A 13,999-nucleotide genomic window follows, 5' to 3' on the forward strand; every position below is an offset into this window, starting at 1 on the left:
GGGCGTTTCCACACCAGAACGGGGGAAGCGGGGTGGGATGGAAGCGATTTTTACCGGCGGCGTTGAAAATACATGGAAACAGATCTGTCCTTCCACACCAACACGGCAGTAGTCAGGCGGTAGAGGCGTGGAAGACGGCTCCGTGCCCAGTGTTGGGGGTAACGCGTTACTAAGTAACGTCGTTACGTAATTTAATTACTTTTGGCACTAACGTAGGAACGTAACGCATTACTCTTCAAATTTCAGTAATTTAATTACAGTTACTGCGCTGCCGTAACGGTCGTTACTCGTTATAAATGTCAGCCTTGAAATCATCTTAAGGTCTGCTGTTATTAGTAGTTCTAGATGCGCAAGAGCTCTGTCTGGGCTGTTTTCCCCAGCCCTTCTCGAGCTCTCGGAAGTGGGTGTGTGAGAGCGTGCGCACGCAGACTGCTGTTCCTTCCTCGTGCATGCAAGGTCTTTCACTGGGACTTTCATGAGGCCAAGCGCTGTGATGTGGTTAACCTACAGTATACTACAATACTTGGAGTTCCACCATCATTTTTTCTAACCTTTTAATTTACGCCATGGAGGGAACGTGAAAGTGATTCGCAGCGCAGTTAAATCCATAGTCATTCCGAGTTCATCGTTACGCAAATGCATTCTAAAACAGCTGTACCCCATATCGCAAATGCCATAGCCTCTTTTGTGCTCACTGATGACAGTTACATGGCAAAAAAAACAAAACAAAAAACAATTTGGGTATCTCCGTCAGTAGCAGCAGCAGCCAGCGCAGCGCGTTATTAATTGGGAATAATAACGTGAGAACAACAGCGCAAGCAACACCATGGCGTTAAGGCCGCCACGTTCTTCAGGCTATTCAAATGTGCCTGATCAAACCGTCTTCCAGCACGAACGGATTCTGCATTCGGCAGAATCTTTAATAATAATGTTGATGCATATGCAATGCAATGCGCAGGAAACTGAAAGGCTTTGGAGTAGCCTAAGCTGCAACATCTAGGATGTAAGCAGAGTGTCCTACCTACAACATTTCTGTTTGGTATGGCCACCTCACCTTACTCATTCTGTTTTTATTCTGTGAGACCAAAAGTAGGCTAATTTTGATGCTGACATTACAATAAAAGACAATATTCTATTCTATGGCGTAATGTTAGACTAGATTCAAATGTATTGACACTTTTATAAACAGGCCTACAGGGCAACCATGAAATGCATTTTAGATGTGAGAATGACAATAGGCCTATATGAGGGATTCCATAGAGGTAGGCCTACAGTTTGCACAGATTAAAATATTAGGCCATTTACACAGCCGGCCTACAACCTTGGGAAGCAGGTGTATTATGAGGTGTGCTGGTTAAAATCCCTTTTCCCGCGAAAAAGTAAAGTAAAGTAATAAGTAACAAGTTACTTTTTAAATTTAGTAATAAGTAAAGTAATTCAGTTACAATTGAACGCAGTAACTAAAGTAAAGTAACTAACTACTTTTAAAAAGTAACTTACCCAACACTGTCCGTGCCACGCTGCATTCGGAAAATCCAACTTGAGCGGAATTTTTTAAGTGGTGGCCGGCGGTGTCCCATTGAAGTTAATGGCAAAGTAGCAAACTAGCATTAGCTGTGGGGGGATTTTGAACAGGACTGGCCGCGCACACCAATGCTGTCGGTGTGAAATGGCCACACTGCCTGATACTCAGCTGAAAGACCACCGTCTTCTCGCTGCTGCCATGGAATGCTCTTGTGTGTAACTGGCCTAAAACTCTGAAATGAACTCCTTCAAATGACAAAGTGTTTTCAGAGCTTGAGGTCCAAAGGTCCAGTGACTTCACAATGACAAAAATCACAATGCATATAGGGCCTGCTACGATTTTCTTCAGGCAAATACATTTGCATATTCCGTTTCAATTAAATAGGGACCATATACAATTTAAAAATAAATGCACTGTGCCAGAGTTAGCCTGTGGGTAGTTTACGTCTGCCTTACTTGGCAGGACATAAAACATCAAAGCATACTTGCATGAAAATACACATACAGTAAACAAATCACTCACATGAGTGGCACCCCTGCGACTGACAGACAGACAGACAGAAAGACACACACACACACGCACGCACGCGCGCACGCAAACACGCGCACACAACATAACATTCTGTCAGCACCATAAATCAGTAGTTTCAGTTTTGACAGTATGTTGATATTGTCATCTGAAGAAATGGCATAAAAAAAGAACAGGAAAAGTTAGAGTCTCTGCTCCTAGAGCTTCCCCTCTGCCTCCAGTCTGTCGTTGAGCTGGCAAAGCTGGCGTAAAAAGCCATCGTTTGGGCCGATCTCCCGTTTCTGCCGGACCATGGCTACTGCGGTCCTCACGTCCATGCTCTGCCGCAGCATGAGGAAAGCAAGTACCAGTGTAGCAGAGCGGCTGTAACCCTTCTGGCAGTGCACGAATACCTTGCCTATTGACAGAGAGCAAAGGGGTTAGTGAAAGTGAAAGCCCATTGGGAAACTCCAATTCCCATTATCATTGTGACACAGCACTCCACAGCACACAAGTGAACACTACAGACGGCACACATCAAAATGGCATTTATGCCTCACCCATGCAAGGGGGCAGCCCTCAATGGCGCCCCTAGGGAGCAGTGTGGCACCATGCTCAGGGTACCTCAGTCACGGACGAGGATGGGGGAGAGCACTGATTAATAAATTCCTCCACCAACCTGGTGGGTCGGGAGTTGAACCGACAACCTTTGGGCTACAAGTCCGACGCCCTAACCGCTTACCCATGACTGTCCATGAGAGGAGAGGAGTTATCCTTACAAGTAAGGACACAGGCCATGTGCTGTTCAGGAAATGTATAGGCCTACACCACATTTGGCGAGTAATTCCGTTCATACCGCAGAATGGCCTAGAATGGCCTAGTGTGATGGGAGTGGCTTAATTCCCCAGCAATTATGTAATTCTGGACCTACTAGTCTGACTTTTGCACCGTGTTTCCACCTTAAGTGTGGTGTTATGGAAAAAATTACTACTATTTGGGCATTTGTGTGTGCTGTACAGAAAGTGCATACAGTATAAGTGATTCATACGCAATATACAGAGGTATTGTATATAGATACTGTATATTGCCAACATGACATCATTGCCCTCACCGAATTTACCTTCAGGTGGTATCAAGGTTTACATGACTAACATTGGTGGGTCCTGGCTACTATCTGATAGTCACAGGAATTCAATTCGCCACAGTGAGGGGAACAGGCTGTATTGATGATGATGTCACCCAGCCCAATGACTATGACTAATTGATAATAATTTCAGACAAATATTAAGTACAAGAAAATGTGAAATAATCAAAATACTTTGATAACAATGATGATAAAATGCACCTGTTCCATGTTTGTATGCTAGTGCACTCTCAATAAAATCGGCTCCCTCTTCAAAGAAGACGCTGAGATCGAAGTGATCTGTGTCCCACGCAGGTATCCCGTAGTACGTGATGTCCGTGCCTGCGTAGAACTCTGCGTTGGTGTTGACGTGCATGAGCGAGTCCCCCTCTGCAGCATTCAGGACATGGGTCACACCTAGACTCTGCAGACAAGACACATTTCTGGCCGCAGATCTGCAGAAACACATGACGTGAAACGAAAACACAAAAATGTAGTCCTCATTTCCTGTTGAGTTTTTTCTGTTGTTGCTGATTACAGCTTTGGCAATGTACCAAACTATGGCCATGCACAGACCACTAAAGGGGCAAAGGCTCAGAATTTTAAAAAAGAAGGTAGGTCAAGATGAAACAAAATTAGCAGATCCATCTGTTTTAAAGTTTTGGACCTCATTAGATACAGTGTTTGACTGAAAAGTAAAGCTTTGATGACCTTCTACTAGTATTGACCTTTCTGGTGTAAAACGTGTTTTTCTTCCTCAGGTCTTTTGCCCTTTCTCTTCCATGTGGTGTCATTGCTTAAAGCAGGAAATGGGAAGGGGTTTGCTCAGCGAAATACTGTTTTACAGGCAAGTGTTTGATGGAAAACAATGTTATGACTCTTCCAGTGGTGTAGTCTACGTAGAACGCGGGTATACAGAGTATACTTCTAAATATAGTCACCTACATTTAGTCCCTTCTAAATGTCAGAGATTTCAGTATACCCATTTAAAATTGATTGATCCATTGTTTTGAATAGCACAAATATATACAGTATACCCACTTCAAAAAAAATCTCAAATATACAGTATACCCACCATAAAAAAGTAGACTACACCACTGGACTCTTCTGAGGCAGATGGAATGCTTGTTCAATTACTAAAATGAGACTTTCATAAATAAATTGTGAGGTGTGTCCGAACACGTGGTAAAAAAAATCTATTGGTAATAAATTAGTTCACAGATTTCCCAAAATATCCATATATTTCCCTAACTATTGGGGTGTATTCATTTATGCACCACCCTACTTTGCCCACACTTAAAAATATGTAATATAAGTCCAATTATAAATCTTACTTTTATTATGTAAGTTCAACAGATAGTGTAGTGAACTTAGTCCATGCATATCATGGAGATATCTTCTGTGTATACTGTTCAGAACGTTATTTTTCATAAGGGGTGTTCCCATTATAGCTGTGCATATGTGCATGGTGGCTGTTGTGACAGTGTTTGACAGAGGGCCAGATGCAGAGAGCCTTATGGTGGGGGTGGGGTGGGGTGGGGGTCATGGAAGAGGTATTATAAGTGTCTCTATTTAAAGCCTGCTGGCAGAGTCAGGGGTACCAGGGTGGGGGTAGTGAGGTTTACAGCAGCCATGAACACACCAAATGACTTTCACTTTAAAGTTGAATCCTGCACTCCCTTTCCCAGTGGCCTTTATACTACACATGTGGCGTAGCAGCCGAGACTTATTAGTTATAGGAGGCAGTCTTGGAATCGTAAGTCTGAAGGTTTGAATCCCATATGCCATCCATGGCTTAACCCCACATTACTCCAAGGACTGTAACGAATAACCTGCATATAAATGACTAAGTTGATTGGGATAAAAAAAAAGTGTAAGCCTAATGTAATAAATATGGGATTGCGTTCATACCAAATAGGTATAACAAAATGCAAGCCAACAATAGTAGCCTATGGGTTAATTGGGTTAAAAACGACCTCACAGCTGTTAAAAATCCATAATTTCCCACTTGCAATGACATACCAAGTGTTAAGTTTGGATGGTCTGACACATTCAGCATTCCTAAAAGGGTGGACAGTTTATCCCCAATGCTATCAAATGGTATTCCAAAGCGTTAAACCAACTTACTCGTTTCCGACATATATGCTTGGGTAAACTTCGTTGACTTCTTTTGAAGGCATCATGAAATCTCCATTTTCGTCAACCAGTAGATCATTGAGCTGCTGGACGGGCACGTCATATTGTTCATCAATCATTGCCTGCCCTGCGAGGCCAAAAATAGCTGAACCTGCAGTGTTAGAGACTCTTACATTAGAGAAGAAGGCCACTTAAAGTTCTGTTGTCATTTGCCAGACCGATTCAAGCTAATACGGTGTGCGTATACGCCTGGTTCTAATGTAATGCTCCGATTTGGACACTGCGCACAGCGCGCCGCGTGTCCAGCATGTTATGTGGGAAGTCTTCTCCTAAAGCGCCCCAAGAGGATTAAAAAACAAGCTACGCGCCATGGTCTGTAGTTGCGTGGATATCTTGCTGCCACCAGATGTCAGCATGCATTTACCAAAGGCTATGCATAGTGTGTGCTTCATGTTGGCACTAGAGTGTGCTGTTGCTTTTTGTTCAACGGCCTTTCTTTGCATGTAGTTTTACCTATGGCAGTAGACTGCATGCACGTCTCAGAAATAGTATCTGAAGTAAATTTAAATTCAATGAATTTAAATTATGAAATAATAACAATTAATTATTAATGGCGGCTAATTGATGTCCTTAACACAATGAGGATCAGTGTTAACCTGGGCGCGTAAATAACCTAGGATATCATTCCATTGTAATAATTACTATTAAGCATCAGTATTATTATTGGGCTACGAACACCAGGCCATTGGTGCTGCTGCTGTTGTTATAGGTTCAATTGTAACTAATTGTGATATGAATTTTATTCCCATTATCCAACGCCTTAACTCAGCTTGGTGTCTTTTTCTGGTTAAGAAAGGGGAGGATCAACATTTTCGTGCATCAGGCTTTGGAAAGAAATTTGTAGGCTATGCTTCTGTTTGCGACGGCACTTCAGAACCAATGAAAATGCGGCACTGTGCGCTGCGTATTTGGATGGAGCAGTAGTGTAGACGATTTGGGCAGTCTCGTAATCAGCGGTTTGGGAGCACATCGCCGACATTTTGAAAGCCATCGAACTGCTTTTTGGAAGACTACGGGTCCCGGGTGTGACAACAGATAACGCTACCTTTTAGAAAGCATTTCGGATTATTCGCAACTTTGTTATGGCCTCTGGGCAGACCCCCGCCAGGGACAGCGCGCAATGAGCGAAAAGAAAGTCACTCAAACTTGCTTGGTTTATTCGTGTCGGATCAAACGCCTGAAACAGTCTTATTTCCGTACTCTGCAATGACCATGAGTTATTATACTGGCCATTCGTCACACAGTCACCAGGACTACTACCAGCCATACTCCCAGTCCATGGCTGCGTATTCTTACCAACAGTACAACTCAAGTGGAATAGGAGCATCAGGTGGTTATGCTATGAAGACTGACTATCCCTACCCTCACTCCTACAGACAATATTACGGCAGAGACTTACAAGCTCATCAAGACACAGGTAAGACAACTCAGCAAAATGTCTGGTAGAAGACACCGTCGATATCGGCAACATAGGTTTGACTACAAAACGGTTCGATCATCACCAAGGTCCCCAGCTATTAAATTATCCCAGAGACATACTGAGAGTAACACAATCTTGGCAGGAAATGGGGGAATTGCCATATCGAATTTAAACTTAATTATTGATTCTTTTTTATGAAAAGCGCACAATTGCGCACAGTTATTTTTTTATCGTGGAGAATTAAAGATATAGCCTAATGCAAAACTCTATACAGACCTATCTGCTTGCAATGCAGATACCCTAATTTGTATGACTACTCTTCTACTGATAACAACAATGAAATATTATAATAGTGATGATAATAATAATTATAAAAATAATAGTTGTAATAATAATACATTACCCTATAATTTATTTACAAATCTAACAAAATTATGTATTTCTGTGCAAGGGCCTGCTACTGTATGTCTTTTAAACAGTCTGTATTTTATGTCTATTCATAGTTCATAAACTGTAACATTTTTCTAGACCTGTCATACGGCACTGGAAGTTCCTTCTAAATTATATGTTTTGGTTTCAGTGTGTGTGTGTGTGTGTGTGTGTGTGTGTGTGTGTGTGTGTGTGTGTGTGTGTGTGTGTGTGTGTGTGTGTGTGTGTGTGTGTGTGTGTGTGTGAGAGAGAGGGGGGGGGTATAGTTATGCAAGATTTACACAGCTATGTGGCATACGTCCAATTTAAGAACAGCGTGGTGTTCCCCTTTGTTTGTCTTTCTTTTTGCGCACACGGTAGCAGCTATGTGTTTATCTGTTTCAGTGAAAGAAGAGGAGGAACCTGAGGTGCGAATGGTCAACGGAAAACCGAAGAAAATTCGCAAGCCACGGACAATCTACTCGAGTTACCAGCTGGGCGCTTTGCAGCGGCGTTTCCAAAAGGCGCAGTATTTGGCCCTTCCTGAACGCGCAGAGCTCGCCGCGCAGCTCGGGGTCACGCAGACACAGGTGAGACACCCCCATCCCCACGATGCATCTGAAGGGCTCAGTCAGACCACCTGCCTTACTTCACTTCTGGGCAAATGTTTCTGTTGTTGATGTTATGGGTAACCTATCCTGCAATCTTCACGAACGTCTAGGCTATATTATACGAATGCCAGGCCTGTCACTTAATTACGTACAACAACTACTAGCCTACTAGGTAGCCTACTACTACTACAACTACTAGGCATACTACTACTACTACTACTACCAATAATAATAATAATAACAACAACAACAACAATAGGCTAATACTACTACTAATAATAGTAGGCTACTAATAAATCATCCGAACAATGTATACTAATGATAATGTTGTTCATGTTAGTGATGCCGTTGTTGAAACTGTTACAGTAGTCTACTCGTTGCATTTTCCAGGTAAAGATATGGTTCCAGAATCGCAGGTCTAAGTTCAAAAAGCTCTACAAGTCCGGCGAGCTCTCTCTGGAACACAGTCCAAACGCCAGCGACTCCATGGCCTGCAACTCGCCGCCCTCTCCGGCTACCTGGGATATCAGCACACATGCTAATACAACCAACAGAGGGCAGATTATGCCACCGCCTCACGCATCCTCTTCGCCGCCTTTTTTGGATGAATGCGGTCATCGTTGGTATGAGCAAGCTTCACATCAGGGCGTTCAGCACACGAACTCTGTGCACCACACGCCGCCCTCTGCGCTCAACACCTATTGACGTCGTTACGGTCTTCCCTTTGAACTGAAGAGCTATTGGTGTTTATGTTTGCTTTTGGACATTTGTTGGATGTAACTAAAACGAACATTTTTTTCTACTTTCAAGTGTTATCTGTTTTCATTTGTTTGCACTCTCGTTTTGCCCATCATTTGGATAGCGGCCCTATATCGTTGCCAGCACTTAATGCCATAATCCTTAGTGTTCATAAACATCAAGTTTCATTAAACTTTAACATGTGGGTGATATGTTCACTATACTAATCTATAACTTGTGATGCGTGTGTTTTTATTATTGACGTTTTTGAAGGATTTAAATAGTGTGCAGCCAAATGATTTTCATGTATAGGCCTCCAAAATTATAACCCCTTCTTTTATAAAATTGAATCCATTGGGTCCACACACACACACACACACACACACACACACACACACACACACACACACACACACACACACACACACACACACACACACACACACACACACACACACACACACACACAGGAGGACATAAATCAAAATTACGTGTGCTGTTTTGCAAGTCAAATTATTAATCTAAAAAGTGTGTAACAGTTTAGAGTCATTGCTTATTAACAGGATGCCAAGTGCGCAATGGTATCTTATATGGTAAGCTACATGTTGATTTGTTGCAGCGCCGCAAAGAAATATTGAGCTAGGCATTAGCCCCCCATGTGTGCACTTTTTTGTTTTTATTGATATGTTCGTTTATTGGTTTTGATTATTATGGATAATGTAAGGCTACAATTCAAACATAAATTTCGCCACTTCATGCATGATACCACGAGTCAGTTTAAAAAGTATTCACATTATAAAAAAGTTACATAGGCCTAAATAGGCTATATAGTCTATGGCCTACATGTTGTATAGGCCTATCTTAAAACTGGGAAATGAGTAGACTAATAATGAAAATCCTGATTCTAAAAAGGCCTACAAATAAATGAAAAAAATAGAAAAGCCTTATTTTATGTAGCCCACATTGAGTTAAAATAGGCTATAGTTAATTTAACACTTACAGAGCCAATAAATTCAAGTGTTGAATTAACAATGCAAAATGTATTGTGTGGGTTTTGCAGAAGGGTGGAACATGGTCGTTGTTGTCGGACGAAAGCAAGACCTGTTTGCCTACACTACAGCAACAAAACTCGTTTGCATTTCTTGTGCCGCCTATTAGATATATTTGATTAACTGATATGATTGCGCTTTTGTTTTGATAACGATAGGCCATTGGTCTCCTTTAGGCCTATAGAGTAACCCTGTCTTAATTTTTTTGTTAGGACATCCCAAAGTAGATAGCTCCTAAATGTGCAGAAGAGCAGACCCAATGCGCCGTTTAATGATGACAAAAGCGTCGCACAGCGGTTATGTGCCCGTGGCGGGTCCGACTTGCGCGATGCAGAGCGCACACTACACTGCTGTTAAAAAGAGTCCAATTACGAGGCGAAACGTGACCGACCTGTAGTTTAGGTTACTCCAACTCAAGTGTCTTAATACCAAGTCTTGATAATAAAACGTCTTCAATGCTGACTCAGGATGGGTGCAAGTTATGAATGGAGGTGCATTGGTCAAACACACACACACACACACACACACACACACACACACACACACACACACACACACACACACACACACACACACACACACACACACACACACACACACACACTATTTAGTATTAGGAAAATTCTTACCTAAGGATTTGTCATTCCCATTCTTTCTTTGCCTTGGATTAGAATGATTAAAATCCCACCTGTAGCCTATTTGATACCAAGTCCTAGCACTCTGCCAAAGACGCCTCTATCGTCCTCTCCTTTTGCACCCTTTTCATACTAAAGGAGACATTTGTAGTCTACAAATTGCTAGTAATTATACTGCCGGAGTGAAAGCTCTGTTTAACCATCATGCCCCAAATGACCTTTAATTGACATGAGCATTTCACAAAGCTTTTGGGGAGTTCCTGAAATAAGGCCTCCCATTGCTTGTACAGATGTCGTCTCTGAACCAAAAAAAAATTTGACCACATCGCTCATTTTGATTTGTCCAAGAAGACGATGACTTACAAATGATCCTCAGCCATCACCCACAGTCATCCCTGGACATACGCATGCGGAGATTATACTTGATCCAAAATAAATATACTTCCGACAACAAAGACTCGAGTCAGAGCTCTAAAGATGCACACCTTCGAAATATGTAACTATGCAAATCCTGTGTGCATACCTTTTGATTTTGAGGCATATAAGGTTTTAATAAGACAACTTACTGCATACTACATCATGCTTTCCAGAGACAATTAAACAAGTATCTCCACAAATAATTCTTTTTCTTTATTTTCTTTGAAACAAAATCTAGACTTTATAATGTAAAATAATATTCCCTGTAAAAACAAACAAAAAACTTAGACATAACAGTTTTGACAACAACAACAAAAAAGAAACTATGCCGAACAATTCTTGTTATTCAATGTAAACATACTAGAATACATCATAATCTGATGCTACAGACAGAAGACAAAACAAGCAAAAGGCATTTCTGCATACATATTGAGGATGAAGTCACCAAAGATGGCAGAGCAAAAATGAGTTACTCGACAGTATCTGAAAACATGTCTTCTTGCAAACCAAGTTCATGTCAAAAGCAGCTGGATGCAAAACCTCTTGTTCCATCTGTCCAATTAAAGTGAAGTCAACATCTGCTCAAGTGGAAAAGTCATTTGGATCTCACACCAAAAAAAAAAAAAAAAAAAAAGTCAAGATGGAAATTCAGCAACATAAGAACTGTTTACAACCTTCATTCTGAAGCATTCCTGTGTATGACTTGTGAAAATCAGACTCTGGTCCACATCCACACACAGCCCCAAGTTAAACGTTCCCTCCACACCTCCAGGGGTCTTGAATGCATGTGCTGAACACACACACACACACACACACACACACACACACACACACACACACACACACACACACACACACACACACACACACACACACACACACACACACACACACAAAACTGGCCTGGCTTACATGCGCATGGGGTGTAGTCCTAGTCACCAGAGGTTGCCATCTCCGGGTTGGGTTCAGAAAGTAGAAAAAATTGCTGCGTAGCATTCATGTACTGTATTTGTTCCAGCCCATTCACCCATCCAGCGGTTCCCAGGTAGATCACCTGCCTCGAGAGCTATATCTCAGGCAGAAGGACTGCGGTACTTGGCAGGACTTTAACGTGCTCTGTCCAGCTTGTATTCCTCCTCCGCTGCTGCTACGCTCGTCACATCATTTGAGTCCTTGGCATAGAGTCCTGTTGGTGGTGGCCTGGATACCAGGGGCCAAACGAGTTCATATATCCCCCAGAATGCATCGGGCCTCCTTTGTTCGTCATGGAAACGTCCCAGAGAGGCGGCATTCCGGTGGCGCACGGAGGGGCAGAGGAGGCCGCGTGGAGGTGCTCTCCTTCAGGTCCTCCTGAGCCGTGCTTCATGATCTTCTTGTATTTGGAACGCTTGTTCTGGAACCAAATTTTGACCTGTGAGATGAAACAGAGAAGGTAAAGAAGAGGAGAGGAGCCCATATGTAACACATGTTAAAGTATGTCAGTTACATGAGCATGCACATATATCCTGTATGAATATACATACGGCAAAATTCATACAAATCGTATGCATACTAGTATACTATATTGTGCATATTTTTCAAAATGTAGCCAAAATGTTTGTTTTTATGTACACGGTATTGACAGTAATATGTAGGGCCTACTGTAGCCTATGGACATGGTATATGGACGACTCAAATACTTTTTGTGCCATATTTGGTCAGATGTAATATACAACCTGCCACATTATATTGTAATATAGGCTATGTGCAAATATACTATGTGCTATTGTTTAACATATGTACACACATGGCTGCAAGGCCATGAGGCTGCCACTTCTCATGCAAACATGAAGAGGCATCTACTTCGATGAAGTTGAAACAAGATGAATGTGGCAAAATCATGTCAACTCATTCAACTTGCATGCCAGTGTTCTGACCATACACTGTAAGTATGTGACAGTAATGAAGAGGTGTTGGACTTGTTTTTTGTTGTTTGTTTGTTTCATTGGCTAGATTGGCCAAGTTGAAAGTGTCTTAATTGCGCTGACAGCTCTTGGGGGTGCCACAATATTGCAACCATTCACAGTTTCCAAATGAGTGCGCCACATGGGTTTGAAAATAAAGGCACCCATGACACCCACAATGCACACAGAACAAAGCAAGTCAAAATGGGGGGTGGGCTTACAGAGAGAGAGAGAGAGAGAGAGAGAGAGAGAGAGAGAGAGAGAGAGAGAGAGAGAGAGAGAGTAAATCGTAGCATGATCATCAGTGTTGTAAGAGAGAGACTGTAGGCCTGGCACGCGTTGGTGGTTAGCTTTCTGCGTGATCCAAAGAATAAGGGCATTTTTTACAGATATTTTGATTCAAGAAGATGGCAAAATGTTTATGGAACCACAGCCCCCACCCACAGTGTCGTTAAACTCTCTCCAGTAAAAGGTAATTACCATAATGTATTCCAAAGCTGGCTCTCTCTAACACAACAGGCAAGTCTAACTGCGCATGTACAGTAATACATGCAATGACAGTAATGGTTTTAGCTTTCACTAAAACCCCAAAAAAGTTAGGATAGGAGGAAGAAGAAGGGGGGAGCTGTTGTGGATGAAAAACTTGTTTAAATGTTTGTCAAAGAATACCTGAACTGTGCTGATTGCTTCATGAACTAGTCTAACACTCTTACAAAACGGATCATGCTATTACTCTCACACACACTCCCTCCCTCACTCACCCACATGCACACACACGCACACACGCGTGCGCGCACACACCTTGAAAGATTGAATTAGCGCACAACAGACAGGTGCTGAAAGCAGGAACTTGTATTCCCCATGTAATTTTAGTCACAAAATCATCACTTCATGTTCGCCTTAATTACAGCAAGTAAAAAAACACTAATAATCAGAAAACATATTACATCAATCAATGGTGCAAATGAGGGCCAAGCATTTGCCTGTTTTCATAAATTAATTTCACCCGGGGCCAATCAAAATTATGCTACAATTACAGGTGTGGATTTCAACAGCAACCCACATGCAGCCAATATTTATATCGGTATGCACATCCCATGGGAAAGCAGACGGTGAAGACCTAAGTCTTCATGACACATGGCAAAAAAAAAGACGCCAAATTTCATGATTTTGCTGTCCCGTGGTATGTGGTGCATCAACGAGAGAGGACTCACTTCAAGCAAGACCAGGAAAGTTCACTGGGGTAAAGGAACTGGGGCTGTAAGGGTGGAATGAAGTGTGAAAAAACACTCCTCAAGCTGTGAAGGCAAGAGAGGAGCGGAGGGCCATGGGCATTATGGCCGTAACTACCATTGAGGACACAGAGGTCATGTCCTCTGTAATTTTTTTTTTTACAGTGATGTAAAATTTATCTATGATAAAAATCG

The 13,999-nt window shown here is 42.1% G+C and overlaps 3 protein-coding genes across 3 annotated transcripts in view; 1 reads left to right on the forward strand and 2 right to left on the reverse strand.

Moving 5' to 3' along the window:
- Nucleotides 1-1,552: 1,552 nt before the first annotated feature.
- On the reverse strand, nt 1,553-5,807 carry dusp3b (dual specificity phosphatase 3b). Its single transcript, XM_063215465.1, has 3 exons — nt 5,283-5,807; nt 3,378-3,610; nt 1,553-2,450 (listed from the first exon to the last, which is right to left on the reverse strand). The coding sequence occupies exons 1-3, from the start codon at nt 5,408-5,410 to the stop codon at nt 2,251-2,253; spliced, it is 561 nt and encodes a 186-aa protein (XP_063071535.1). The 5' UTR covers nt 5,411-5,807; the 3' UTR covers nt 1,553-2,250.
- Nucleotides 5,661-8,790, forward strand: LOC134464480 (homeobox protein Dlx3b-like). Its single transcript, XM_063217921.1, has 4 exons — nt 5,661-5,699; nt 6,387-6,768; nt 7,585-7,769; nt 8,181-8,790. Exons 1-4 carry the CDS (start codon nt 5,661-5,663, stop codon nt 8,493-8,495), a joined length of 921 nt encoding a protein of 306 aa, XP_063073991.1. The 3' UTR covers nt 8,496-8,790.
- A 2,031-nt stretch (nt 8,791-10,821) lies between these two features.
- The window catches only part of dlx4a (distal-less homeobox 4a), a 10,137-nt gene continuing 6,959 nt past the window's right edge, over nt 10,822-13,999 (reverse strand). Inside the window, exon 3 of the mRNA XM_063215478.1 lies at nt 10,822-12,040. Coding sequence (XP_063071548.1) covers nt 11,786-12,040 — 255 coding nt within the window. The 3' untranslated portion in view covers nt 10,822-11,785. The remainder of the gene's footprint in view (nt 12,041-13,999) is intronic.

This window comes from Engraulis encrasicolus, chromosome 2 (assembly GCF_034702125.1).
Source record: "Engraulis encrasicolus isolate BLACKSEA-1 chromosome 2, IST_EnEncr_1.0, whole genome shotgun sequence".
Taxonomy (NCBI): domain Eukaryota; kingdom Metazoa; phylum Chordata; class Actinopteri; order Clupeiformes; family Engraulidae; genus Engraulis; species Engraulis encrasicolus.